This window comes from Carassius carassius, chromosome 9 (assembly GCF_963082965.1).
Source record: "Carassius carassius chromosome 9, fCarCar2.1, whole genome shotgun sequence".
Classification (NCBI taxonomy): Eukaryota; Metazoa; Chordata; class Actinopteri; order Cypriniformes; family Cyprinidae; genus Carassius; species Carassius carassius.
Window position 1 is genome coordinate 22,941,707 of NC_081763.1, and position 27,268 is coordinate 22,968,974.

The window sequence follows — 27,268 nt, forward strand, 5'->3', positions numbered from 1 at the left end:
AAACTCGTTCTCTCCTTATTCTGCCATTAGCGTAATCCTCCAACAGTGCCAGGAGTGCCATCATGAAGCATTACATACCCGGGTCACCGGAGAATTTATATGTTTCTAGCAAATAGACTGATCGTTAACACCTTGACAAAATCACTTAATTAATTTGTGGGCGAAAATTTAAGACGAAAATGTTATAGTGAACACATGCTTCTTGACGGTTTTGTAATGAACACCGTAATAGTTAGGACCGATGATGAGTAGCGATTGTGCTTCATGACTGTATTTGCAGACTTTGACATTTTATGATATAGGCTATGTACATTAAGGAAAATATTTCCTTTTTACACTGTGTTCTGCAGTTCTCTAATAAAAGGGTATTTCATGCTATTCTGTAGGCTATCACATGTATCGCGCCATGTCCTCCTGTGCTCCCGTTGTGGACAATGTGACTGTAAGGCAGCGCTGATTATTATTTTATTTTACTTTTAATACATTTTGAATTACGTTTGGATTTTACTAGATGTATATAGCCTAAAACAATCGGCACAAATAACACTGTTGGATTTAATCTTCATGATAATGTGGATATAACGTATGAAATGGAGTGAAAATTAAATGTCATTCATTCTTATAATCGTTCTTCTCACATTTATTTTCTACAATCTAACTTCAGTTCACGACCTCACCATCGGTGTCGCCAATTCCCTTTGTCTCCAGAATGTGCGTACGCACGGCTCAAAGTTTGCTTAAAGGTGCGCACATTCTCCCGTCAAGTTTGTTTTTTATAGATCACAACCTTTGCGTTGGAACTGGCGTACGTACGTTTCCAGCCCCGTTTTGTGCGTACGCACGCTTTATAAATGAGGCCCCAGAACACCTGAGCCAGGGCACCCACTTCATTGCCCTCTTGGCGGAGGGCGATCAACCGAAGGTACTTGGTTCGCCGCTCCGCCATCTTGGCTGGGGAACGGAAAAATGACATACTGCTGGTTCCTAGTGTGACGGAGTCGTTCTGTCACGGCCGGGATCCAATGAGGCACGGAGATAGAACCAATTGCGAGTAAGTCTTTTATTAAGGGCAATCCAAAAGGGTAAACAGTCCAGGCAGAGGTCGATACCAAACAAAACCGAACCAAACATAAACAAACAAGGACACAAGGCAAGAGCACGACAAGATGACGGACATGAATTAACAACGACTCCGTGAAACATTCTAAGACAGACCGGGTTATATACACAAGGAGAGGCAAATGCTAATGGGAAACTGACAGGGTGTGATGATAGGTAATTAGTGACAGCTGGGTGCAATAATTAAGCAGGGACGTGAGGAATGTGATTAATGAAGTGAAAGACACCATGGGAAAAGAGGACATCTAGTGGACACCCAGGGAACACAACCCAGACACTGTGACAATACTGTCTTTCTCTTTGCATTTTTATGTCAATATGGTACAAGGTTTTCCTATTTAAATCAATCTGATAAATGAGTTAGGTCAAAAGTAATCAAAAAGTAGTCTGATTATATTATCTAAAATCTGTTATGTATTGGATTAAGTTACTAACAACATTTTTTGTCATTTAATTTGGAATCAGTAATGGTCAACGATTTGTAAACCCAGATCTGCTTGTTCAGGTGCTTTGGTACTTTTAGGGTAAAACACTACTGCTGCCCATGCCTGCAATTGAGCTTTAACCCAGTATCATGCCAGGTTAGACATTGCATGTTTAGTGTGGGTGAACACTTACATTTACATAAAAAGCATAACTTTCTATTTTTCCTCCTCACCCAGTTCCATTATCAGCTTCAACTAACAAGCCAACATGTGACACGTACAGTATACCATCCACTGTATTAAAACATTTCACATATATGCACCTTCTAATAGTCGATGTGCATGTTCTGTATTTAAACTGAACAGGTAATGGTAGAATAAAGCTTTCGTTGCATTTTCAGGATCTCAGTGAGCACCTCAAAATGCTAAACTTTTGTCTGATGGTTAGATTTAGAATTAAGGAATGGAAAATAAGCTCAGTATAAACTGCATGACCTAGTAAAAAAGTTGATTGATTTTCCTTAATATTCTTTTATTTATTAGATTAATTATATAATATAATAACATTTTAAATAAATAATTACCAGTTCGCCAGGATTTAAAAATCAAAAACATGCAATATTAATACATTTTCAAATCAAAGACATGTTAAATATTTGCTAAAGATAATGTGTTGAGATTTGCTGGTTTTTGACAACTTCATTTCTGTAAAAATTTGTAACTTGTTTGTCTAGCATGCCTGAAGGTTTTTTTTTTCTTTTCCAGAACCATGACATTTGATAATCTTATCATGATTCCAAAACAAAAACATGAAACAAATCAAGATTTTTGTGTAAGGTGCAGTTTCACAGAGACAGAGATGATGGCTCTGATATGTATCTTTTTTTAAATTACTTGCACTTTAACACGCATAAAGGAAAACAGCTAAAAAATTACATTTTCGTCATAGAGAAAAGTAAATGTTTTATTTTAAAGGGGTCATATGATGCGATTTCAAGTTTTCCACCATGTTGTGGAGACATATGTTTAATTCTGAAAGCGAAAATATTTTGTTTGGCCTTTCAAAAGAGGACACATCTACAAATCAGTGGTTAAGCTGTATTTACAACACTATTCCAGAACAGTTCAACACAAATTGATGTGTTCAGCACATTTTATGGAGGACTGTTTCCTGATTCTAGGAGAGAAGACTACAATGCCGATTGTTCTGACTCACAGTATGTTTACATATTTAAAGGATGCAAAGTTTTGAGCAGTGTAGAGTAGAGCTTATCGTTTCTCCGATCACAAATGCAGACATGGTTTTATGTTTATGTGGCGCGATGTAATGCAATGTGTAAAAAGACAGTATAAGTCATTATAATCTGTAAGTATGTCCCTACTGTGTGCAACAAATGGCGAGTTTGTAATGGGTTTTATTGTTTTTGTCTTGTCCCGTGGTGTTCTGACCACAACACGCATCACAGTATGGCAAGGGGTGTAAAGTTTCCGTCACTCGCTTAAGGAATTTGGCCAATCACAACGCACTGGATAGCTGGCCATCAGAGCACACCTCGCTTTTCAGACTGATGAGCTCTGTAAAAAATTACTTGTTTCAGAAAGGTGGGGCATAGAGGAGAAACAACAATGTACAGTATGTGAAAAATAATGTAAAGTAATTTTATTACACCAAATAATGTTCTTTTTAGGAACAAGGCAATAATGATTGGTTAATAATAACACTGTTAAAATACATAATGTAGGCAAATACAAAATAAACAATTTATCTACATGTTATTACATATGCCTGCAAAGGGAGCCAAATGCCATGTAATTGCTGCTGTTACACTTACAGGACAATCAAATCCTTCTTTAGGCTACTATATACTAATAATGAGACACAGGGAGAAACTAATGAACTAAAATTACAGGAACAGGAAGATAACCAAATAAATACATAAACATAACCTGGAGCACATGGGGGATAAAAATCCTCTAAGGCTGGAGTACTATAAGTATCGTAACTTCCATAAGCTAACAACAAACCAAGGCTAAGATGGGCTGAGCTTCTTGAGGTCACACCCAGCCTGGTCAATCGTTCCAGAGTACTCCAGCAACTTTGGCACTCAGGGGGTTGAGAGCTGACAGAATGAACTAATGCCAGAGAGCTTGAGCAATATGGTCAAGGGCTCACTGTCAGATCTGTTTGTGTAACACAGTGCATGTCTCATCAAGCGGATTGGATCCTGGCCTGCAAGATATCCCGGATGGACACACCGCTGGACCATGCCCAAGACAAGGCGATGCCTCTGGTAGAATGGGCCCGTACACTGATTGGACATTGAAGGTCCAAGGAAAAGTACACTAGTAAATGGTGTCAACTATCCATCTAGAGAGTCTTGGCTTCGTGAACGGATGACCTTTGGTTTGGTTACCGAAGTTGACAAAGAGTTGTTCCAACTGCCTATAAGGGGTGGAATGCTCAGTATAAATTCTCAGAGCTCTGACAGTGCAAAGCAGGGATAACTCTCTGTGCTATTCAGTGAGAGGAAGCACAAAAAGCATAATGACCTGTGCTCTGAATGGAATGGAGATTACCTTTGGTACGTAACCATGCCTTCATTTCAAGATGGCCTTAAAGTCGTTTGGCCCGAATTCCAGGGAGGACTAATGGAGAGCACCTGTAGGTCCCCTGTTCACTTTACTGATGCTATTGCCAGAAGTAGAGCAGTTTTCAGCAACAGTGACTGAATGTTGGTAGACTGTAGCGGCTCAAAAGGAGCACAGCAGGCAGATCCCATGAAGGGACGGTTAAAGGATGAGGTGGATTCAGCCTACTGGTACCCCTTAAGAAGCGGATAACCGTGCTGTTTCTGCCCACCGATTGGCCTTCAATAGGGACATGAGAGGCCTCTATAGTCGCCACATAGACTTTGAAAGTGAATGGGGATACTCCCTTATCCAGAAGCTCTTGTAGGAATGATAACACCTCTGACATATTGTAAGCAGGAAGGTCTAAGCCACGGTTTAGACAACAAGCAGAAAAATGTGACCACTTGTAGTGGAAGTAGATGGGGCTCTAGCATCCAAAATTGTGTTTAAGGCTCATTCTGGGAGTCTCGAAAGCTTCTATCAAGTGGCCAGTGGTGAAGGCCCCATAGATCAGGCCAAGCGTGTCATATTGTCCTGTTCGCTTGAGAGGGGTGATCCCGTCTCAGTGGAATGTTCCAAGGGGCCATCACCAACAGCTGAGACAGCTCTGATAGCCACAGCTGGTTCATCCAGATAGGGGCCACCAGTAAAACCTTGTGTTTTTGTTCCCTGATTCGCCTGATTAACTTTGGGATCAGGGTGATCGGATGAAATGCATAAAGAATTAAGTTGGGCCAATCGTGGGCAAACAAATCCTTGGTCTTTGAGTAATAAATTGGGGAGGGAAAGTTGTCTTCTAAGGTGAATAGGTCTACATTAGCCTTGCCAAAGATCTCCCAGACCCTCTGAATCGACTGCGGATGGAGCTACCACTCCTTTGAGGGAACATTTCTCCTTGATAATTTGGACACACAGTTGATGTGGAAGCCTTTCTCCACTTTTGACCAGTGGCAAAAAGTCGATATACCTTCGCACAGTGCTCCCCAACATTTGTTGGAGGCATCTGTTGCGACAACCATCCTTCTGCAAACCATTCCCATGGTTACACCCTGTTCCATCCAGCGAGAGCTCTTCCAGGGGGCCAGTGCTGTTTTACAGGCCTGATTTACACTGACCTGCAGGTGACCATGATCCTACGCATAGGATTGAACCCATGGTTTCAGCCAGTGCTGAAGGGGGCGCATACAAAGAAGACACAACTGTAGTGCTGGCGATACTGCAGCCATGAGGCCCAGCATTCTCTGAAACATTTTGAGGGGGCAAGTGGTGCCAATCTTGAAGGAGGTCGCCAGCTGCCATATGGCCAGAGCCCATTCTGGTGTGACTACAGCTCTCATTTGGGCTGAGTCGAATTCGTTATTCAAATTTGATATTCATTGGCTAACCAATATAATTGACCGTGAGTACCAGGCGCTCTAGGTGGCTGAGGAGGAGGGTCCTGTGTAATACTAGTTCTGCCTTTGTCTGGGCCAGAATATGCCAGCCATTAAGGCATTTGAGAATGCAGATTCCCATTTGTCTCAGAGGGGAGAGAGCCGCGTTCATGCACTTTGTAAAAGTGCAGGGGTCTAGGGACAGCCCGAAGGGTAAGACCATGTATTGATAAGCCACAAGGGGGCAATCTGGATGTAAAAGTAGGCAACTTTCAGGTCCAGAGAAAAGAGGGAATTTGCCAAAGGATCTGTTCAGTGTAGTCACCCTGAACAACCTTTTCATGAGGGTGTGATTCAGGTGTCTGAGATCGAGGAAGGGCCAGAGACCATCTTTTTTGGGGACAAGGACATAGTGGCTGTGGAAGCCTGACTCACTCTGTGCTGGGTGAACTGTTTCTACAGCTCCTTACTCCAGTAAATTCATCACCTCTTAGCAATAGACATCTGTGCATCTTTGCTATAAACTGAGGTGGGAACCATGCAGCTGAATCTCGTGGTATGACTGGCAGATTAAGCATGCATGATGAGAGTTGGCATGAAATTTTTCAATGGGGAGAGGTAGCACGCAGGTACAGTGCCAGTATGAGATCGGTCAGACCCGGTTGCTTATTCTCTGACTTCACTGTTTCCCTCTCCGAGGCTTGCTGAGAGAGGAGAAACGAGAGAGAGGGGCTGCCTTCAGTGAAGGCGGTCTGTGAGTGAAGAAGAGCAATACTCATGCTTTCAACAAGATCATTCTGTCTCACTGAGTGAGCAGTCTCTGCATTAGGGTTACTCAGACAGGTGATGGCCTCACTGGCCTTCTGCGTCATGCAAGATTCTCTGCATGAGCAATACTTGCACAGCAACATCTGAAACAACAGCTTACCTGCTAGAAATAAGCTATTTCAGAATGAGCAGGAGAACAGGACCGGAACTGCTGCGATGCTGATGCACGAAGAGAGTAGGTCAGCTGAGCAGGAAGGTCTCACTCCAGCTTTCAGGCTTTCAGGATCTGTGTTGAGTGTAGAGTCTTTGCTGAAGGAGAAGAAATCTGAAGATCCTGTGGTGAAAGCAAGCTTATATAGCTAGATTCCCTGCTCATTCTGGCTCCCTTTGGTAGGCTTTGTCTATGGTGACCATATGAGCAATTTACCAGGACGCGTCCTTGCTAGGATTTCTATATTGCCTAAAACATCCAAAGTAGTTTGACCAATAACATGCAGGTATGTTACATAATCAACCAATTGTGGCATGTGAGAAGGTGAGATCTACAGAGAACGATCAAAGCAATGCAAATACACGTACATGTTAGGTGTTTGTTTGTTCATTCAACTTTGCTGTGCACCGATCATTGTATGACACCAAAGTACCAAGAGAGTGATTTGAATGCATAAGGAGCCGTCTGCTCTGCTCTTTATAGTTCTTATGAATGTCATACAATGATCGATCTGCACAGCACAAAAAGCCAAAATCTGGATATGTTAGGGAATATAAAAATCCTGGCAAGGACGCGCTCTGGGAAAATGGCTCACATGGTCACCCTAGCTTTGTCGCCATACGCTCATGCAGCTCCACTGCCGAGCCATTGTTTTTTTTTTTTTTTACACTGCACAAACCAATGGCCATGCAGTTTCACTGCATGATTGACAAAAGGCTTCAGTTCAGGAGAAAAAAGGCTTGTTCCCATAGTATCTTAGCAAGTTGCAGTATGAGTTTAGTATCAATAGGGAATGAGGGGCAGACAGGTGAGGAAGATTACTAATAATGAGACACAGGAACAGGACTTAAAACACTAAGGAAGCCTTCCCTAGAGTAATAAATAAAATATTATGTCATATGTTGGTTTAAAAGAAGACAAATAAAACAAATATGCACAATATAACAATGATATATGAAATATACTTTTAAAGGTTATTATGTATAGCTGACATTGAATCATTGTGACGTAAGAAACGTTTTTGATGGCATGAAAGATTCATTTCACTTGTCTTTTCCATCATTGCACTTTTGTACACTTGAACATTCAAAGGTCAAATGTTACAATCTTTTAAAAACAGATTGAAACAACACTGGAAACTCCTATTGTGATGCTGCATACTTTTATGCTGCTTGAAAACTTGCAAAACCAGTTGCATTGTCAAACAAATATGTGAACATGAAGATTTGTTAATATCAATAGGAACTTTTTCAAAGCCATGTCAGTTTCATAGTGTATTTTTGCACTTGAAATATTAAAGTGCTCCTCTTATGGGTTGTGAAAGGTTCATATTTTGGTTTTGGGAGTCCCTCACAACAGGTTGACATGCATGCAAGGTCTTATAATATGCATTTATTGTTTTCCCTTTTTTGCTCAATGACTCCCAAACATTTTGTTCAGTGAGTAACAAAGCCATTGTAAGTCCACAAGACCAAAATGCACATGAAGTGTTCCATCTCCATGCCCAGTGTCTTCTCCACAGGAATCTGATATGATGTTTGAGGGAGGGGTATGGGGTAGCCCATTTACACCACTGAATGAAAAATAAAGCAAGATAATTGCGACATTTTATCTCTCAATTCTGACGAGTTAATATTTTGCAATTCTGACTTTAAAACACACAATTTTGAGAAATAAATTCAGAACTGTGAGATATAAACTTGCAATTCAGGTTTTTTTCTCACAATTGCAAGTTTATATCTTGCAATTCTGACTATAACTTGCAATTTTGACTTTATAACTTGCAATTATATAACACAAATTTTGACTTTATATCAAGCAAATTTTGACTTTAACTCACAATTGAGTTTATATCACACAATTCTGAGAAAAAAAATCTTAATTGATAAAAGCCGATAAAAAGTTCCTTAGGCTTCCATAGAGGGGAGGTTCAAGTTTTGCTGAGTCTGTGTGCGAAAATGAATAGGCAGGCATAAATATGCTTATATTTCATGTTGACATCAACTTGAAACAGATTGATACAGAGTCAACTCTGGTTTTTGAAAGACAATAACTTTATACATGGTGAACTGTTAGATTTAAACTTTTGCAGGATGTTTTCATTCACTTAGAGCTGTGTTACACACTGCATGAAAGTTAATTTTCAAAAGTCCGTAATGGGGCACTTTAATATACTATAGTATTGAACATTGATATCAATATTGTGATTAGAAAGCTATATGAAACTGAGAGAAAAAAACTACATTATTTAAAATATTGATCTAAAGTTAAAACTTCAAAATTTTATAAAGTCACACTTAATTTTGTTAGTTATTAAGTTCTGAAGCAAATACATAAAACATAAATGTACATACCATAGTCAAAATGCCCTTTACAGTATGTAAAGTTCATATAGTTATTTCATGCTGACAATCAAGGTTGTCCATTTAATATGTAAAAAAAATCTTTGTCTGAATATTTTAAAAATTTTTGTCACCTCCATTGTAGGTGTGACCAGGGCAACTCAGGCTTCAGTGGAAAAATCTGGAGAGGTATGTTTATGTCAGGAATCAGGATCTAGGGGATATATAAGTTCAGAGTCAGCAGTTAAATCAGAAAGAAGATGTTCTGGACACTAAGTTTCGTTTTTGTGATCACTGTCCTAACCAAAGGTAAATGCCTTCATCTTTATATCTTGTTCTTTATAAAATCTGTTACTTGCTCCTGACTAAATTAATTAAATAATTAAAAAAACAATACAAAAACACAATGTACTGGTTTTTTTTGACAAATTCTATTATTTATATTTAATATTACTTTTATGTTCTGTCTATCTGTATATATGCAGATGCTATAATTATAGACCAGATGCTATAATTAATTTCATGTGGTGCTTAAAAATACATTAATTGTGCCAATTTCTAAATTATTCTGGAGAAAGGTTTTCTCAAATAGGTATTTTTATTTTATTTTAAATACAATATACAATATATATTACAATATTTTTCTTGCATTCCATATATGAGATTACAAAGATAAGTAGGTAGATAATAATAAGATAGTGACGCTCACATGTACCCCAGCTACTTGATGGATTTGGTAAATAGGAGTAGTCTTTTTTTTTAATTGATCTTCTGACATCTTCTCCAGGGTGTGACTGCCAATCTTTAGGTAAATATCTTTTCATTACTACATAATACAGTTTACTGAGTAACATCTTAACCTTTTTCTGAGATTGCCAGTGTAATGATCCTTTCCATCCCTTGTTAAAAGCATGTGGCAGTGCGCCTCTCAGTACAAAAATTGTGGAGGGAACGAATGCGTCTGCCGGCGCTTGGCCATGGCAAGCCAGCCTTCACCGGTATGGGAGACATTTCTGTGGTGGATCACTCATCAACAGTGATTGGGTTCTGTCAGCAGCTCACTGCTTTCAAAGGTACTCACATAAACACATTTAATAACATGTTCCCTTCACCTTTATGGATATGACTGTGAACTTGGTCATTGTTCTCTTTTTAGCAGTTTCAGTCTTACAGCCTATACCGTGTATCTGGGTCGTCTCTCAAATCATACTTCATCCACAATACAACCACCCTCTTAATGACAATGACATGGCTCTGCTGCGTCTCTCCTCACCTGTGACCTTCAGTAATTACATCCAATCAGTCTGTCTGGCAGCAAAGGGAAGCACATTCAACAGTGACACGATGTGGGTCACAGGTTGGGGAAATGTTAATTCAGGCGGTAAGAAACTAAATTTTTTTGCTTGCCACCTGGTGCCACACACTTGAAATCTAAATCGGGGCATGTCTATAAAATATACATCATAAATATTTTAAGTTTGTTTTTATGTCCAGGTAAAACCATCATATATATTTGGACTAGTGGGCAGTACTCCCATTCCCCTCTCTCTTTCCACTTCCTGGCAAAAAATTTTTTAATAAAAATTAATATCTTACCAATTAAGTACTTACCAATTCGCCAATTTAATTAATTCCTCTTTTGCATAATTTAAACAATAGTTGACTTTGGAATATCATAGTACAACTATCATACTGTTACCATTTGTGCCATATAGATTTGTATTGGCAAGAATGTATTGGCAATGTCTACTCAGCACCACACCAGTGGACACATATTGCAAATTAAAACACTTGAGATTGCCAAGCCTTATTTCACAACTGAAATATTTTTAAATATCAGAAGCATTTAATGAAACCACATTAATTGTTTAAATCAGTGTTATTTTAAATCAGTGTTATTTTAAATTGTTTAAATCAGTGTTATTATAATTGAATAATTTTTGTAGTTTTTATAAGTAGATTAAATTAGTTTTTATTTTTAGAAGTTTTAGTAATTTGTAGTAAGTTTTTTGTTTTTGAAATATGTTTACATAGTTTAAATGCATGTTTATCCACTGATTTTATCCGGAATTTAAAAGATTTGGGTTTTGTTAAAGTTGTAACACATAAGCAAATGATCTCCAAAACATTATTATGACTCTTATGAGACATTTGCTGAGAATCCATGGCAGAGTTATTATATTCTCCCAAAGCTAATTGTATTACTTAAAATAGTATAAAATAGTTACCTGAAATAATATAACATTTATTTAATTTCTATTTAGTTCAAATTGAAAATGGAAGTAAAAGCTACACAGTGTTTAAAAAAAATTAACTTTTTGGATTCTTTTTTTAAATTATAAAGATCAGCATATTAATCAAATCTCTGCCTTTCGCAGAACCCCTTCCTTCACCTCAAATCCTACAGGAGGTGGATGTTCCCGTAGTTGGAAACAGTAAATGTAACTGCCTTTATAAAGGATCAATAACAGACAACATGATGTGCGCTGGACCATTGGAAGGTGGAAAAGATTCTTGTCAGGTATTAACAGTACATTGCATGTACTTTTTAATACAATAATAACATTTTATACATACTAATATATATTGTTTTATTGTATACATATATATATATATATATATATATATATATATATATACGTATATACATTCTCTTTAACTGTACAGGGTGACTCGGGAGGTCCACTGGTCATTAAACAGGGCTCTGAATGGATCCAGGCTGGATTTGTGAGTTTCGTTCAGGGTTGTGCTCTGCCTAATTTTCCTGGCGTGTACGCCAGAGTGTCTAAGTACCAGAACTGGATCAGTCAGCATGTTGGCTTGAATAATACGGGTTTCATCCGTTTTAACTCCACTACTCCTGTTGACAATGAGACTTGTCCTACTCAACGTATGTATCTTAATATCACTATGACAAAGCAAAATGAAATTGTCCATCATTGAAATGGTCTTACAGCTTGCTTGCTTACACTTCCCTTTCGCTGCCATTAACATTGACCTCTCCTCCCGTCTCGCTTTTCTCTCCAGCGCCATTTTGTGGAGGTTCTGCAGGTACATGGCCATGGATGGCTAGTGTAACTTATAACAATAAACAGATGTGTGTAGGAACTTTGGTCTCTGACCAATTCGTCATGACCTCTGCTAGCTGCGTTGCCAGGTAATAATTTAAGGAAAACATAATTTTATATGAAATCAGTTACTGAAATACTGATAACTTGTGCACTCACATTCAGCATCTCATTTTTCAGATTAATTGATATGCATGGATTGGCAGTCATCCTCAATGTTGTCCAGTGGGACTGCTCCAGCATACCAGTGCAAGCTGATGTGACAAATGTCTTTTTTGACGATGTTTTAGGCAATGGTGTAGCACTCCTACAACTGTCTTATCCATTTAATCAAGAAATTTAGTGGTTGACATGTTTGGTCCAAGCTTTGGCCCTGGTACTCAATGTTCAGTAATTGGTTGGAGCCCAGCAGAAGTTATGTGTAAGTTTATATAACAATTTGTTCAGACTTTCTTTGTCAATACATTTAATGACATCTTAAGTTTGTTTGTTTCTAATCTGTTTTTCTTTCATCTTAAGCATTTCTACCTTTTCGGGAATTTCAAACCACCATTGTAAACTGCGATCTTTCAGGCAACACAGGCATCAACATCTGCACAGAGCGTTTGAACGTTCAGCAGGTATTTGCAGAGTCTTTTTCAGTCCTTCAGGCTTGTCATTTGATTTCTCAGACTGAAACAGATTCGAGTTACAGTATACAATTTTGCTGCTTCCTAGAAATGTACCACTGTATGTTTAGTATGATGTTTGTAACAGTCTTTCTGGCACACTCTCATTCAGGAAGATGACGGCAGTCCTCTGCTGTGTAGAAGGGATGGCATGTGGGTTCAGACTGGTATTCTGTCCATTCCCCCTGACAGTCAGATCAGTTCAAACTCCACAGTACAGATCAACAGCACAGTCTTCATCCAGACCTCTCCCTTCTCCTTCTTCCTGACTAACACTCTCTACAACATCCCATATATTCTGGGTGGGGCAGAGTCATTCTCGCCCCTCTCTCTCACCTACATCCTCCTGCTCTCTCTCCCAGCACTCTTCCAGGCCTTTTACTGAAGAGGCCATCTGTCACTTTATCAATGAATAAACATATGTAGTACATTAAGTGGGACATTATAGGCTATTTGCTCTTGTATTAGATATAGTGAAAGGAGTGAAAATGTTTCCTTATGAAATTAATTCATTGTGAAGCCATTAAACTCAGGGAACTCACATGTAACAGATGCCATGCCACACACAAAACCATAAAACAATAAAACTGATCTGGAGAAGAAATCTTCAAAGAGAGCAAACAACACCTATCTCCTTGCTCATTTACGACCCCTTCCTCCCTCTCCTCTCCCCTCTCTGCCTCTGACTCTCACTCTTCTCCCCTAAAAACAATAATATCCAAATGCCATGTTATATCTTGTGAATATATTGTTTTATTGTCTCTGTGTGATTGGTAAAATGGTCTCAGTTTCACAGTAGTCACTTGTATTATGAGAAATATTGAAAACCTTTGTAGAATTGTGTTCTGAGGAAGGGGTGTGTTTATCTCTAAGCCAGGTGTGACACTGGGGCCATGAGAACCTAACAAGCCAAAGGGTCTTTATGTTTTTTTACAACTGATTTGAAGATTTCTTTGTTTTTCTTATTTGGGTATATAAGGGGAGTGATAAAAATATTGCTGGGGGATTCTGTATACTATGTATTTTCCTGAAGTCGTGTATGCATCTTTTACTCCTAGATTTATCTTTGAGAATTTGATGTGTTGTATTAATTTGATATCGTTGAATTGACTAATGTGCATAATACATATTTACCTGACTGTTAATAAATTGTTACATTTGATTTATTCTGATCTCTTCTGAATATTCTCTTCTTTTCAAATATTTAAATTACACAACCAATATCTGTGATCATCTTTTGATAGAAGTATTACCCAAATTTAATGATCACATGAAATTGGAGTCAGATTGAACATGGAGCTAGACTAAAATTCAAACTAATTCCTGATAAATTCAGAAGCGCAAGTAAAAAGACTAAATACGCATTAAACCTTCGACCAAGTCGCTGGATTCCGCTTTTGGGGCTGGCGGGTGGATTCTTACACTACCCTTAAAGATAAAAATAAAAAAAATTCTGAGTGTATGACAGACTGTCTAACTGAATATTTGTATTTTTTGTTTGTTTTTTGTTTTTTTCTTAATCCAATCCATGCCCTCCTAAAACGGCTCATTCAAACATGTCCCCACATGTCTACATCATTATGTGGAAATATTTGCATAATGCCGCCCAAATGTTCATGCTAAGAAAGAAAACGTGGTTTCAGTAACCACAGTTAGTGTTGAAGCAGTCATGTCAGGGAGATGCTGTGTGTATCTAGGCGAAAGCAAAAGCACTTTATTTGGCCTTCCTAAAGTAGAGCCATTAGGAATTTTTAAGATTACCTACAACAGAACAGAAACGCATTTTATGGACGACTGTTTTGTGAACCTAGGAGAGGAGGTCATACTGACTGGCGCTTCTGAATTAGCTACTGTACGTATTTGTTATTAGTTTAAGTATTTGCTATTGACTGTTCAAATGCAGAGTTTTGCTCGTTGTGTGTGTGTGTGTGTGTGTGTGTGTGTGTGTGTGTGCGTGCTGTGTGTGAAAGAGAGACGGTCACACAGTGGAGTCAGCTGTCTTAGCAGTCCGTGAGCTTAGAGATTTGTTTGGAGCAAGAGTCTGCGCAGTAGTGTCGTGAGGTGGAGCTGCGGTATCAAACTCTTTTTGAGCTTTGATCCTGAGTTTGTGGAGCGCGTGCACATGAATGTGTGACATCACTGGCAAGCAGCCAATCACGGGCCTTGCAACACAAAGCATGTTTGCATGTTTACTTCTCACAAGAGACCTAGCAAGATTCAAAACTAAAGATTAAAGGTTTTGCCAAAGGTTAAGAGATTAAAGAATGTGATTCAAATGTCATATGAAACATGAAAGAGGACAAATAAAATAAATTATCTTGCTGTATCAGTGCAGTCACAAGTGAAACTTGTTAAGTTAGTTTATACATTTGAAAATATATAGCGATAGAGACTCGAGCATGTAAGTTCACATGCATTAAAATAGTGTTATCTATTGATACTGCAGCTTATTTATATTACATGATCTGTATACATTGATATCCATTTAAAATAAATTATTTATAATAACTGTTAAACTAAAATTGCTTGTGTGTAATGGATTAATAATAATATGAATCATAATTAGTATATAAATCATAGAAAATATCTTAAGTCATTTTCATTAAAGCCAGAATTATTATTATTATTATTTATTTATATATATATTTTTTTTGTATTAATGAACATTAATTTGGACCCAGTGAAAATGGGGGAGTGACTTTTATGTCACTTTTCTCACATCTGATGGTTTTGATGCCCCGGAACAGGTTAGCGTGGAGTGTAAGTTACTATGGCAATGAGCGCCGCTAAAAGCCAAGCCACTTACATGGTACCTTAAACCCAGTATTGGTGCAAACTAAACTGAAACTTACCTGGCTAGCCAGTTAATCAGGCTTCATAGCACAGGCCCCTGATCTCAATCAAGAATCAAGACAACAACAGTCACATGTTCATCTTTCATATGGGTTAAGAGGTTACATGACAGAATAATCAAAATGAAATCTTTCGTTACTAACACTTCCTACAAAGTTTCTGGTTGGGCTGATGTCATTTCTTATGCCTCATTCTTGCATGACTGTCTTCTGACGTTTTGTCTCTCAATAAATAACCTGACATGCATAGGGGCAGAGAATGGTCTGCAGAATTTTTAAGTGTACATTATATATGCAATTTGCTCTTGTATTAGAAATTTAGAGTTTAATAAATTAATTCCTTTTTCAAGATGGCCGCCATGACAGAGAGGCACGGCATGTTATCAAACAAAGGATTAACCCTAAGATTTACACCACTATGGATAGCAAAACTATGAACTGTTAAGCTTCCTTTCTGTCTAACTGAAGACTGTGCCTCAGGATGACATTATCCTGATGGCTGTGCAATTTGGATCAGAGTGGATTGAAAACTCCAAGAAGGTCCTGTTTGAACTGTGTCCTTGCACAGGGCAGCATTGTGTAGCTCACAAACGGCAACTGAAAGATGTGAACAATGTTAAGAGTTGTCTTAAACTACTGAATGAGGAGGGTGAGAATGTTCCTCACTTTGTGTCCTATCACTTTTAATAGTCTAGATGTCTCTGGCCTGGTTAATAAGAGTTGGCATCCATGAAAAATACTGTGAGTAAGCAGTCGACTGAATGTGAGAACCTTTGTGGAATAACTACAGACATTAGTAAACGACTGAGTGTGATTGAGCAACCCAGTGCCAGCAAGGGGAATGCAGCCACAACCATGGCCAGTGAAGAGGCCCAGATCCATGGACCAAGTCACAGGGAGCCTGCACCCGGACCCTCTGCCTTGCCCATCATTGAGGAGACAGCTGGCGGGGGGAATGAGGTAGCGATGTCACCTGCATGGAGCCGTGTATTAAAGCATTGCAAGCACAAGCAACGCTATGGAAAACTATCTACTGCTGCAGTACAGATCAAGAATTGTATGAATCCTCCCAGAGAGAAGAAGACCTATGGAATAGTTGGAACTGGTTCGGTGTAGAACATACATGCAGTGACAACTAAGCAGGTGAGTGTGTTCGTGACAAAGCTTTCTCCCGACCTAGACCCAGAGACTCTGGTTAGATATTTAAAAGAACAACTTTCCAGAGATGTGACTTGTCAAAAGATTGGCTCTGAGTACACTCGCTACAGCTCCTTCAAAGTTACAGCTGAATGCAAGGAAGTAGCAGAGATGTATGCATCACAGATGTGGCCAGAAGGGACCTATGTAAGGTTGCTTCTATGAGAATCGCAAGCCTAGGGCTGCGGTAGAGGGCTGCGGTAGGGGCAGGTATTAAAGCACCACTTGATGTAGAGATGAGTGCACCTGAGTCAAGGGCGTCCCATGCATGTTAAACAATGATAAACTGCTATGAGACTTGTGTCTTATAACTCCCGCGGTCTGCAGCTTGGACAGGATGCTGTAGCGAGAGCTCAACGCAAGCTCGACAAGCTCTTTGAGAATGTTGATGTGGTGTGTTTGTAAGACACTTTTTTAGCTATTCAAGATCTGGATAAACTTAAGTCTGTGCATAATGATTTCCATGGAGAAGGGGAATCCACGACAGCCCTAAATACCAGAATACTGCGTGGCAGGATCCCAGGAGGTGTAGCCATATTCTGGCACAAGAAATTTGACCCTTTTGACACTGTGATCACTGTGAATTAAGGTGGTACATAATAAGAATGTTTTTATAATCTTAAATATATACACTCCATATGAATGTCACAAAAATTAAAATGTTTACTTGAATAAGCTTGCTTCTATAAGTTTTTACATAAGGAAAAGTGAATATACATTTATATTTGTCTTGGGGGATCTGAATGCTGATATATCAGATATTAATTCACTTTTTGGTCAACACTTGCAATTTTGCAACGATAACAAGGTTAATTTGTCCACTAAGGAATTACTGCCAGCTGATACCTATACACATGTGAGTGAAGCTTGGCATTCTACATCCTGGTTGGACCACTGTATGTCTACAGCTGATGCAAATGATTGTTTAAAGGAGGCAATTGTGTGTGTGGATAGCAGATGTAAGAATGTAAGTCACAATAATGACCTATGTGCAATGTATGATAGAATTGTGAACTGTTTAGTTGATGGAAGTGAACCACTAAGAAGTAAAGTGGGTAAACAACATATTGTAAGACCAGGGTGAAATGAATATGTTCATATGGAGGCAAGAGATTTAGAAGATGGGTCTTAGCAGGCAAACCTAGGCATGGCCCAGTCTGTGAGCACAAGTTAAGGTCTAATGCTAGATCAGTCAGATTAGTAGATCAGTTTTTATGTGTTTCCTGTATGCGTCAAAGGCTTTTGATCGTATCAGTCATGGGAAACTGTTTGGTAAACTACATGAGCGTGGTGTCCCCTCTTACCTAGTCAGGATACTGCAGTTCTGGTACTCTCACCAAACTATGCAAGTCAGGTGGGGAATGAGTTTGTCAACACCTTTCCATGTCTCCAATGGAGTGCGGCAGGGTGGAACTCTGTCTCCGCTGCTATTCAATCTCTTAAAATATGCAACTTCAAACATGCTGGCACGTAAATTCCACATGCGCACACTTGATGTTAAAATCTCACTCTTCAAAACCTACTGCACTCCACTGTATACTGCCCACCTGTGGTGTAACTTTAGTGAGTCGAAAATAAACTTCAAGTGGCTTATAATGATGCACTGAGAATTGTGCTTAAAATTCCATGGTGTAGTGCCAATGAAATGTTTGTCTAATAATGTGCCCACTTTTAACGCTGTTTTAAGAAATAGATCCATGTGCAGACTAACAGGGTCTAAGAATATGATCATTGTGTCCAGAGCTGATGCTTCTAAGAGTGACACAAGGTATACATCTTGCTTTTGGAAACATTGGGGCCAAAGCCTGTATATGTTTTACTGATGCCTCGTCTGCATCATCCTTAAATGTTTTTGTTGTTTTACGTAAGGCTTTTTCTCTGTCATTCCCCCAAACATACCAATCCAAAAATATAACACTAGAGGGCATTGTAACTAAACCTAACATTGCATTCATTTCTGTCAACACAAACATATTAAATATAGGCTACCAAAATAAAGATGGATTGTATGAATATAGGCATATATAAATGCCTATATATTGTCATTTATATATGGTCTATATATGGTTTATATATGGCCATTTATGTCATAATGGTTTCTAGCTAAATGTTTTATTACATTTTGATTTCATCAAATTAAAATAAATATAATCAATTCAATTGCTTTTTTTATTATTATTATTATTATTTTTTTTTTATTTTTTTTTTTTTTTTGCTGTTTTCAGAATGGATTAAGTTTGGTCCTTGGAAGTCACCGTGCACTCATAGGACGTCGTTTCGCGGTTGCTATGACAACAGTGGTCAGCTTCGCTGTAGTAGAACGATGTTTCTATCCAAAGTAATTATAAGGTTTAATAAAATTAAATAAATCTCCTGATAACTGAAAACTATAGTAAGCTAGACTGGGAATGCAGGGACGATATGTATGTATGCAGTGTTGGGAAGGTTACTTTGGAAATGTAATAGGTTACAGATTACAAGTTACCCTGTTTAAAATGTAATAGTAGTGTAACTTTTTCAATTACTTTATTAAAGTAATGTAACTAATTACTTTTGAGTACTTTTTGATTACTTTTATAAATTTGTGAAAATTAAAGAATAATAAATAAAAGCATATACATCAACTTAAATACAGTTATCTAATAAGCATGTGACGTATTCTGTGTAATAAACTCCTGAAACATTGGTGTTTTTTTTTAACTGCTGTCTCTGTATATGATGATAGTTTTCTCAAAATAAGTAAAATGCACATGAAGTGACACAGAGCAGTTCTAGAAATTATGTTTATGTGCTCGTGTACTCCTATATTGAGGCAGCAGAGGTTGAAAACACTGCGAGCTTCAGTAGGCCTATGTGTAGTAAATGAAATCATGTCTTTGCCATTAATTTACAGGAGGGGTGGACTGGGAAAAAAATTCAGACTGGAAAATTCAAACTCATACAAACAAATTCATGGACAAAACTATTTTTTTGTATGGACCTGACATTAAAAAAAGGTTTAAATCTTTAATTTGGGGACATGCAAAATAATTAAAAGTTCTCTCCTGAACTGCACCTTCACTTCCGGTAATGGTCCCGGTTCTCCCGGTGTCCAGTCCGCGCCTGATTTCCACAGACACGCAGAATGTGCAAGTCATATATTGCATTTTTGGGGCTTATATTCACAGACACTAGTCCATGTCATGTTTTGATTCAAGTGTACTGACCTACTTTTGATTTAGTCATCCAAAATGTGGCGTATTCCGTCCGCGTTAGGCATTCCGTTTTTATGAATGGATTCTACGAACCAGACTGTATTTCCGCATCCCGGAAATTATTAGGGCGGTATGTCTCAGAATAGTCAGTGCAATTTGGGAAATAAATCAGTGAAATCTGTATGTGGATGTGTGTAAATATTCAAATGTAATCCCCTTTGTAATCGTTAAAAATTTCATAAGTAACTGTAATTAAATTACTCATTTTTTCTTAGTAACTGTAACTAATTACAGTTACAACAAGTTTGTAATTAAATTACGTAACGCCATTACATGTAACCCCAACACTGTATGTATGTATACCATCGGTCTCTGTAAATGTATAACGTTGCAACAGCTATGTGTTCCCAAACCAAACTACTAATGTTAGCGTTTTTCCTTACTAATTGATTTTATACGTTTTTTATTTAATTCTGTGCAATACTGATACTACTACTAACGTTACTACTACTACTACTCGTAATGAAAGGTCACATATATTAAATGCACACTAACATAACGTTACACACCCACACAAAAAGTGTTTTGTCAGAATTTTTGACACTTAAATCTAATCTTTCTCTAAACATACAGTAAAATCAATTAGTAAAATGTTTATTTTCTGGAAAAAAAAGTAATAACAATCAAACACTTATTCAAGATACAAAATCAAGCTTATTTTTCCATAAGATCTACTTCTGTGTAATGAAATCTAGAGATGGTTCCATCTGGTGTCAGGCTGTTCATGTGTGGGCTCTTTCCCTCCCGCTGCCGGCAGTCATCATGATCTCTGTGGGGCTCTATATGATTTTCCTTGAGACTGTGCTGTGGTGTCATCACTGTCTCAAGGTACTTCAGCATCACTTCCTCTTTCAGAGGAAACTTTACAAATCCTTTTTGTGAGCCAATTGCTGAACAATTAGAGTCAGTATTTGTGGCTGTTGCAAAACATTAAGCCCAGTAAGACCCATCATAGTATGTTCTTGTTTTCTCAGATGTAGCCCGATTTATCACAGGTTCCTTGTTCTCTAAGGCATTTTAAATCTCACTTCCCGCTGTATTCAGTTCTCTCTTTTGAGTAATTTTAGCATTGTGTAACAGCTCTCTGACTTTGCAGGCCAAGTGTGATCGTCAGTGTTCAGACAGACTTTTTTTTTGCTGCTGATAAATTTGTCACTAATCTTAACATTATGATGGATGATATTAACAATTTTTTTAATTATTTTATATTAAACAGTCCACAAATTCCATTTCAAAATTCCATATGGCATGCCTATAAATATGAATAGAACTAATATAGAGCTGTTTGTGATCTTGTTTAATGCAGTGTGAGATGTGGGATTGTGTCTGTTCCTGTCAGCCTCCAGAGTGTGACTCCATCAACTGCTTCTGCTTTGAGATCAAGTTTTAAGTAGAAGGGTGGATGGAAGAGAAAGATGCTCCTCACTTTAAAAGATGCTTTTGAAACCTCAACATCAAGTGACACTTATGTATGTTTCAAGCGAGACTTTGTTTTCAGTCTTTTAATTTCGAACTTTTAATTCAGTCTTTGGCTGTTCTGTAAAGTTTGCATAATTTTCTGAGATAGCGCATCCTTCCTATTCACAGTCATTGATTTAACTAAAATAAAGTTTGAGATGTGCATTGTTTGGGAATATACGTTGTTTATTTGAATCATGTATGACACCATTAAACACCATAAATATTATAAGCTCAATACATGCTATTGTTGTAAATTGGTTATTGGGCATATTTCAGTAATATTGGGATACCAAACTACTGTAATCACTGAGGTACACAAACATTACAGAACAATGGAAAACTGATGCGAATGTAATGGTTTTATTTTTTATGAATTTGTAGCATATGGCTTTAAGAAGTGCCATGATCTTTTAAAACATTACGTTTAATGGATTTTTACATTTCAAGCTCAAAAGGTCCTATTTACTTATTGTTACTTTTTACATTTATGTTTCCCAGTCAGCAATAATAGCTGGTGAGTTTCTCTTTGGCATTATTGTATTTGGTATGATGGAAATTTGTATACATATAGCCTAGTTCTGACTTCTGAATTATTTTTTTTTGTTTGTTTGTTTTTTGTGGTACATACTTGTGTAAAAAAAACTAGTGCCTTAATAATATAATTGTTTGCAGGGCATCATCCTGGTTGTTACATAAGAAATATGATCTAAGTATGTGTGAGTACTGTATTATGCGAAATATGATACAGTAACATATTTGGCCATATTTTGAATGCAGCCAACACACTTTGGCTTACAAAGTAAACCTGCGGTGACTTTTGATGGTCCTTCTGTTGCCCTGTCTTGTGCTTTTTGGGGGTGGGGGGGTCATTTTTATATAAATATGTGCTATTTTTGTAAATGGGTGGTTTTAAAATGAATTAAAGCTTTTCATGAGGCTTTGTTTACAGAAGAGTTATTATCTTTCAAGCATTGGTGGTGAGATATAAAACATTCACTTTTACATTGTTTGTTGGATTGTCTTAGATTTTCTGCTTTGTTTATTTTACTGTATGGAACATGCACTTGCAAAAATGTTCAGTTTATTTGTTGGAATTTTCTACACTTTTCTATAAAGGCTTTATATTTTCTATTTTCATGTAGCTCTTGCTGATTATAGCTATTATGTAGATAAGATATTTGAGAGATGAAAGGTCCTGACAGAAGATCTAATGACACTAGATCCCTTTTCTGAGGACAGAAATCTGGTGGGTAGAGGAGATTTATATAGGATTGCATGGAGTAACACCAGAGAACATCATGCAAAACTTTAATTCAGATTATTGCAGTCATCTATACACCAGACTCCCTTTGCATCATTATTTAACAGGGATTGTATTTATGTATACTATAATTCATGCATGTAGCAACAACATTAATAATTATGTACTTCGTCTATGGCAGTCACTGCTTTTCTTTTTAACCTTTCTTTGCTGCATGAATGTCACATCGCCATTCTCCGGTTGCATCGTGGGTTTGCCTGCTACTAAGATTAGCCAAACCCAAGGAATGTCAAAGGTCACTCCATCTGAATAAATACAGGTCATCTGGTACTGGATGGGTGTCACAGACTATCCAGACCTCCTCTGCCTCCATTTGGGGAGTATCTCTTGCTCACTTCATCCAAATACATGGTAAAAATGTGCATGCTGATTTCATTTAATCTGTAGTACAACATGTAAATTGCAGAAATAAGGTACTTGTGAAATGTATAATAAGATTATATTCTGTCAGTTTTACTTTTTTTACATGCTTTTATTATATTTATTTTCTACTGTTGCATTATTTTATTTAGTTGTTTTTCTCAAATATTAATAATATTAATACTACTACTAATAATAATAATTATTGTTATTATTATTATTGTGGAAATAATAATTATTGTTTAAAAAATACTTTAAAAATTCAGCAAATGACTGATTCCATCAGTAAATCATTCATAATTCTTAACTCTCTAAATAATTGTCTTTCTCAGATAGACAATACAAAACACTGATCATCTGTGTTTTCTTTAATCATGATTTAATTATGCTAACCAGATTTTTTTACTTGTATTGCTTGGTATTCAGCATCCCAAAGAGCCTTTTCAGATCCCCTTTCACAAATCATAACCTCCTGTTTAATGTTGAGCTGGACGACTGGCTTTCAGCCATTAAATTATTGTCTAAATTTAATTTGGCCTTTGGTTGAGTGGAGGGTGTTAGAGGTTTGTTACTGGAATGATAAGAGCCCCTTGTTAAGCTGTTCTTCAATGTCCAGTAGACCGAGAAGCAATATAATGTAACACCAGACTTAATTTAATAAAATAAAAACATACACGTTAGTGTTAGTTTATAGCCTGTTAATTACACCTTAAATACTCCTAAATGCTCTGCAAACGAATGACAAGGTTATATGCATTCGCTTACATCCATTGAAACGCTTTAAAATGTCACTACCAGGTAGCAGCTCTGTTTCCTGTCACAGGAACGTCTACCCCGCCTGCAATTGTAATAAAACACTACCCCATTGTTGCGTCACTGTTAAACCCGCCTTCCAAAGCATAGCAGCCAATCATCGTCTCTAAGGCCTGTCAATCAAAATAAGACTCGCGTCCTGATTGGTCCAGCTACCGTCTTGTAAAATTGATTAACAATTTCCTTCCTTTATTGCGTGTGGTTCGGAAACAATCGCTTCCTCGACTTCCATTTAATAGGTGAGTGTTTTTTTTCTTAGTATAAGACGCCGAGTCGCCGACATCCAAGTAAAAACCTACGTAATTTGACCCATGAACGGAAGCTAGTTTTTTTTTTTTTTAGCTAGCGTTACTCTCTCTTCCGTTATCATGTAAAGTTAAGAGTTGACGTTACGTGAGCCACACGAGCTCGTATCTCAAGGACATGTTGCATCAAAACTCATTGTTAAGTTATTAACAAGACTTCCTATTCACAGTCATTGATTTAACTAAAATAAAGTTTGAGATGTGCATTGTTTGGGAATATACGTTGTTTATTTGAATCATGTATGACACCATTAAACACCATAAATATTATAAGCTCAATACATGCTATTGTTGTAAATTGGTTATTGGGCATATTTCAATAATATTGGGATACCAAACTACTGTAATCACTGAGGTACACAAACATTACAGAACAATGGAAAACTGATGCGAATGTAATGGTTTTATTTTTTATGAATTTGTAGCATATGGCTTTAAGAAGTGCCATGATCTTTTAAAACATTACGTTTAATGGATTTTTACATTTACATTTACATTTTACATAAGTGGTTAGCAGCAAGAAAAATAACTGCTTTCTGTAAGGTTTATGATTAAGTACACACACGTAATATATCTGAAGCCTGGCTCAGAGTCTTTGGCGTTGATTAACAGTCACACGATTCGTTACTTGTTCTAAGGTGACTGTTTCTGTAATGTGATTCGTGTGTTTGCACCGATACTCTGAATAATTTAATTTCAGAGATCATATAAAAATGTCTGTCTGTCTCCCTCATTCCTCCACCACAGAGTCAAGATGCCTCACGCTTACCCATTCCTCTCTCCTGAGCAGAAGAAGGAGCTGAGTGATATTGCTCAGAGGATTGTTGCCCCTGGCAAAGGCATTCTGGCTGCAGATGAATCTACAGGTACTTTAAGCCATTCCGTTTGTGTTTGTTAGTAACCCATTCATTTGCTCCTGTAATTTTTAATCTCGAATCTTTGTTCTTCTGCAGGTAGCGTGGCCAAGCGGTTCCAGAGCATCAATGCTGAGAACACAGAGGAGAACAGGAGACTGTACCGCCAGCTTCTGTTCACCGCAGACGACCGCGTCAAGCCCTGCATCGGCGGCGTCATCCTCTTCCACGAGACCCTCTACCAGAAGACCGATGATGGCAAACTCTTCTCCCAGCTCCTGAAGGAGAGGGGCATGGTGGTTGGCATCAAAGTTGACAAGGGTGTGGTTCCCCTGGCCGGCACTAATGGAGAGACCACCACACAAGGTGAAAATCCCATCACTATCTATAAATTAGATTATCAGGTAGTAAAATTACTCATGGTATCTTATAACCTTTCGAATCCACTTAAATGCTGGAATTAGATGGACTTTGTCTGGAATTGAATGTCACAGTCACTTGCTTATGACTCATTAATTCCTGATATGTCTCTGCGCTCTCAGGTCTGGATGGACTGTATGAGCGCTGCGCTCAGTATAAGAAAGATGGGGCAGACTTTGCTAAATGGAGGTGTGTGCTGAAGATCACCCCTACAACCCCTTCAAGACTGGCCATCATTGAGAACGCTAATGTGCTCGCACGTTATGCTAGCATTTGCCAGATGGTGAGACACGTACAGCTATATATTCAGATATAATTGATACTTTATTAATAATATGTTAAGTTTGTGTGCATTGGGAAATATAGTTTTTTTTTTAAATAAAGAAACTGTGATAAATCACGTGACACTGAAGACTGGAGTAATGATGCTGAAAATTCAGCTTTGCATGACAGCAATACATTTTTTTTTTAAAAATGCGTTCAAATAAAAAGCATGTATTTTAAATGCTAATATTTCACAGTATTAGCTGTTTTAACTGTGTTTTTGATTTAAATTATTAAATAAATGCGGCCTTGGAAAAAAACATCTTACCCACCCCAAACCTTTGAATGGTAGTGAATATGAAAACAAAAATTATAAAATAAATCATGATTATTATTATATTAATTTGTAATAATTGAAATAATTTCACATCATTTCAGTAGATTTGTATCACTGACAATGATCTCGTCGTTCTCCTCAGCATGGCATTGTGCCCATCGTGGAGCCTGAGATTCTTCCTGATGGTGACCATGACCTGAAGAGGTGCCAGTATGTGACCGAGAAGGTTCTGGCTGCTGTGTACAAGGCCCTGTCAGACCACCATGTCTACTTGGAGGGCACTCTGCTCAAACCCAACATGGTGACCGCTGGGCATTCGTGTTCCCAGAAGTACACCCCTCAGGAGGTGGCCATGGCGACTGTCACAGCTCTTCGCCGCACTGTTCCTCCCGCTGTGCCTGGTTAGTAAAGTGACTGCAATTACACACTCACTCATGACAGAGTCTTTATCTTATCACAGGCCTGCTTTTTATAACTCCTTAAGCATGTAATTATCATCAAGCATTATCATTACCTCATACCACACCTCTTTCACGATGTAGGTATCACCTTCCTGTCTGGAGGCCAGAGTGAGGAGGAGGCCTCACTCAACCTGAATGCCATTAACCAGTGTCCCCTGCAGAAGCCCTGGGCCCTGACCTTCTCCTACGGTCGTGCCCTGCAGGCCTCTGCCCTCAAAGCCTGGGGTGGCAAGAAGGAGAACGGCAAAGCCTGCCAGGAGGAGTTCATGAAGAGAGCTCTCGTAAGTTTTATTGACTTGAGATCATCTACTGGTTTCTGATCTGGTTATACGAAAATCCATTCATGCAACCAGTTTTTCTTGCTGTTTTGTGTTTTTGTCTCCAGAACAACAGCCAGGCCTGTGTTGGGAAGTATGTGTCTTCAGGAGATAAGGGTGCTGCTGCTGGAGAGTCTCTCTTTGTGGCCAACCATGCCTACTAATCAGCAGAAAGCCTTTTACATTTCAATCCTCAGCTTATTCTTAAAGAATCACTGAAACAAAACTATGAAACAATGAGATTATACTTCAAACAGTAATAGTAACTTAATGTGTTTTTTTTGCCCTTCTCCTCCTTCCACTTTTAATAACATTCTCAGGTATTGTAATGTTTAACTTTTTTGAAGCATGTTGCTCTTGAACTTGTAATACTAATGTTACCTGTATTTGACCTACACAAATCACATGTTGTTGTTGTTGTTGTTTAATATGATACACACTGGAGTA

General features: G+C 38.0%; 1 protein-coding gene and 1 pseudogene across 2 annotated transcripts; both read left to right on the top strand.

The window, feature by feature from the left end:
• The first annotated feature begins 9,131 nt into the window (after positions 1-9,131).
• On the top strand, positions 9,132-13,032 carry LOC132149335 (polyserase-2-like; annotated as a pseudogene).
• Positions 13,033-23,019: 9,987 nt separating this feature from the next.
• On the top strand, positions 23,020-27,225 carry LOC132149336 (fructose-bisphosphate aldolase A). Of its 2 annotated transcripts, none has more exons than XM_059558492.1 (7): positions 23,020-23,041; positions 24,916-25,034; positions 25,122-25,388; positions 25,565-25,725; positions 26,186-26,444; positions 26,586-26,785; positions 26,890-27,225. In XM_059558492.1, the coding sequence occupies exons 2-7, from the start codon at positions 24,923-24,925 to the stop codon at positions 26,983-26,985; spliced, it is 1,095 nt and encodes a 364-aa protein (XP_059414475.1). In that variant the 5' UTR covers positions 23,020-23,041; positions 24,916-24,922; the 3' UTR covers positions 26,986-27,225. The 2 variants fall into 2 exon arrangements, with proteins under 2 accessions (XP_059414475.1, XP_059414474.1); XM_059558491.1 differs by lacking the exon at positions 23,020-23,041 and adding an exon at positions 24,065-24,102.
• Positions 27,226-27,268: the final 43 nt, after the last annotated feature.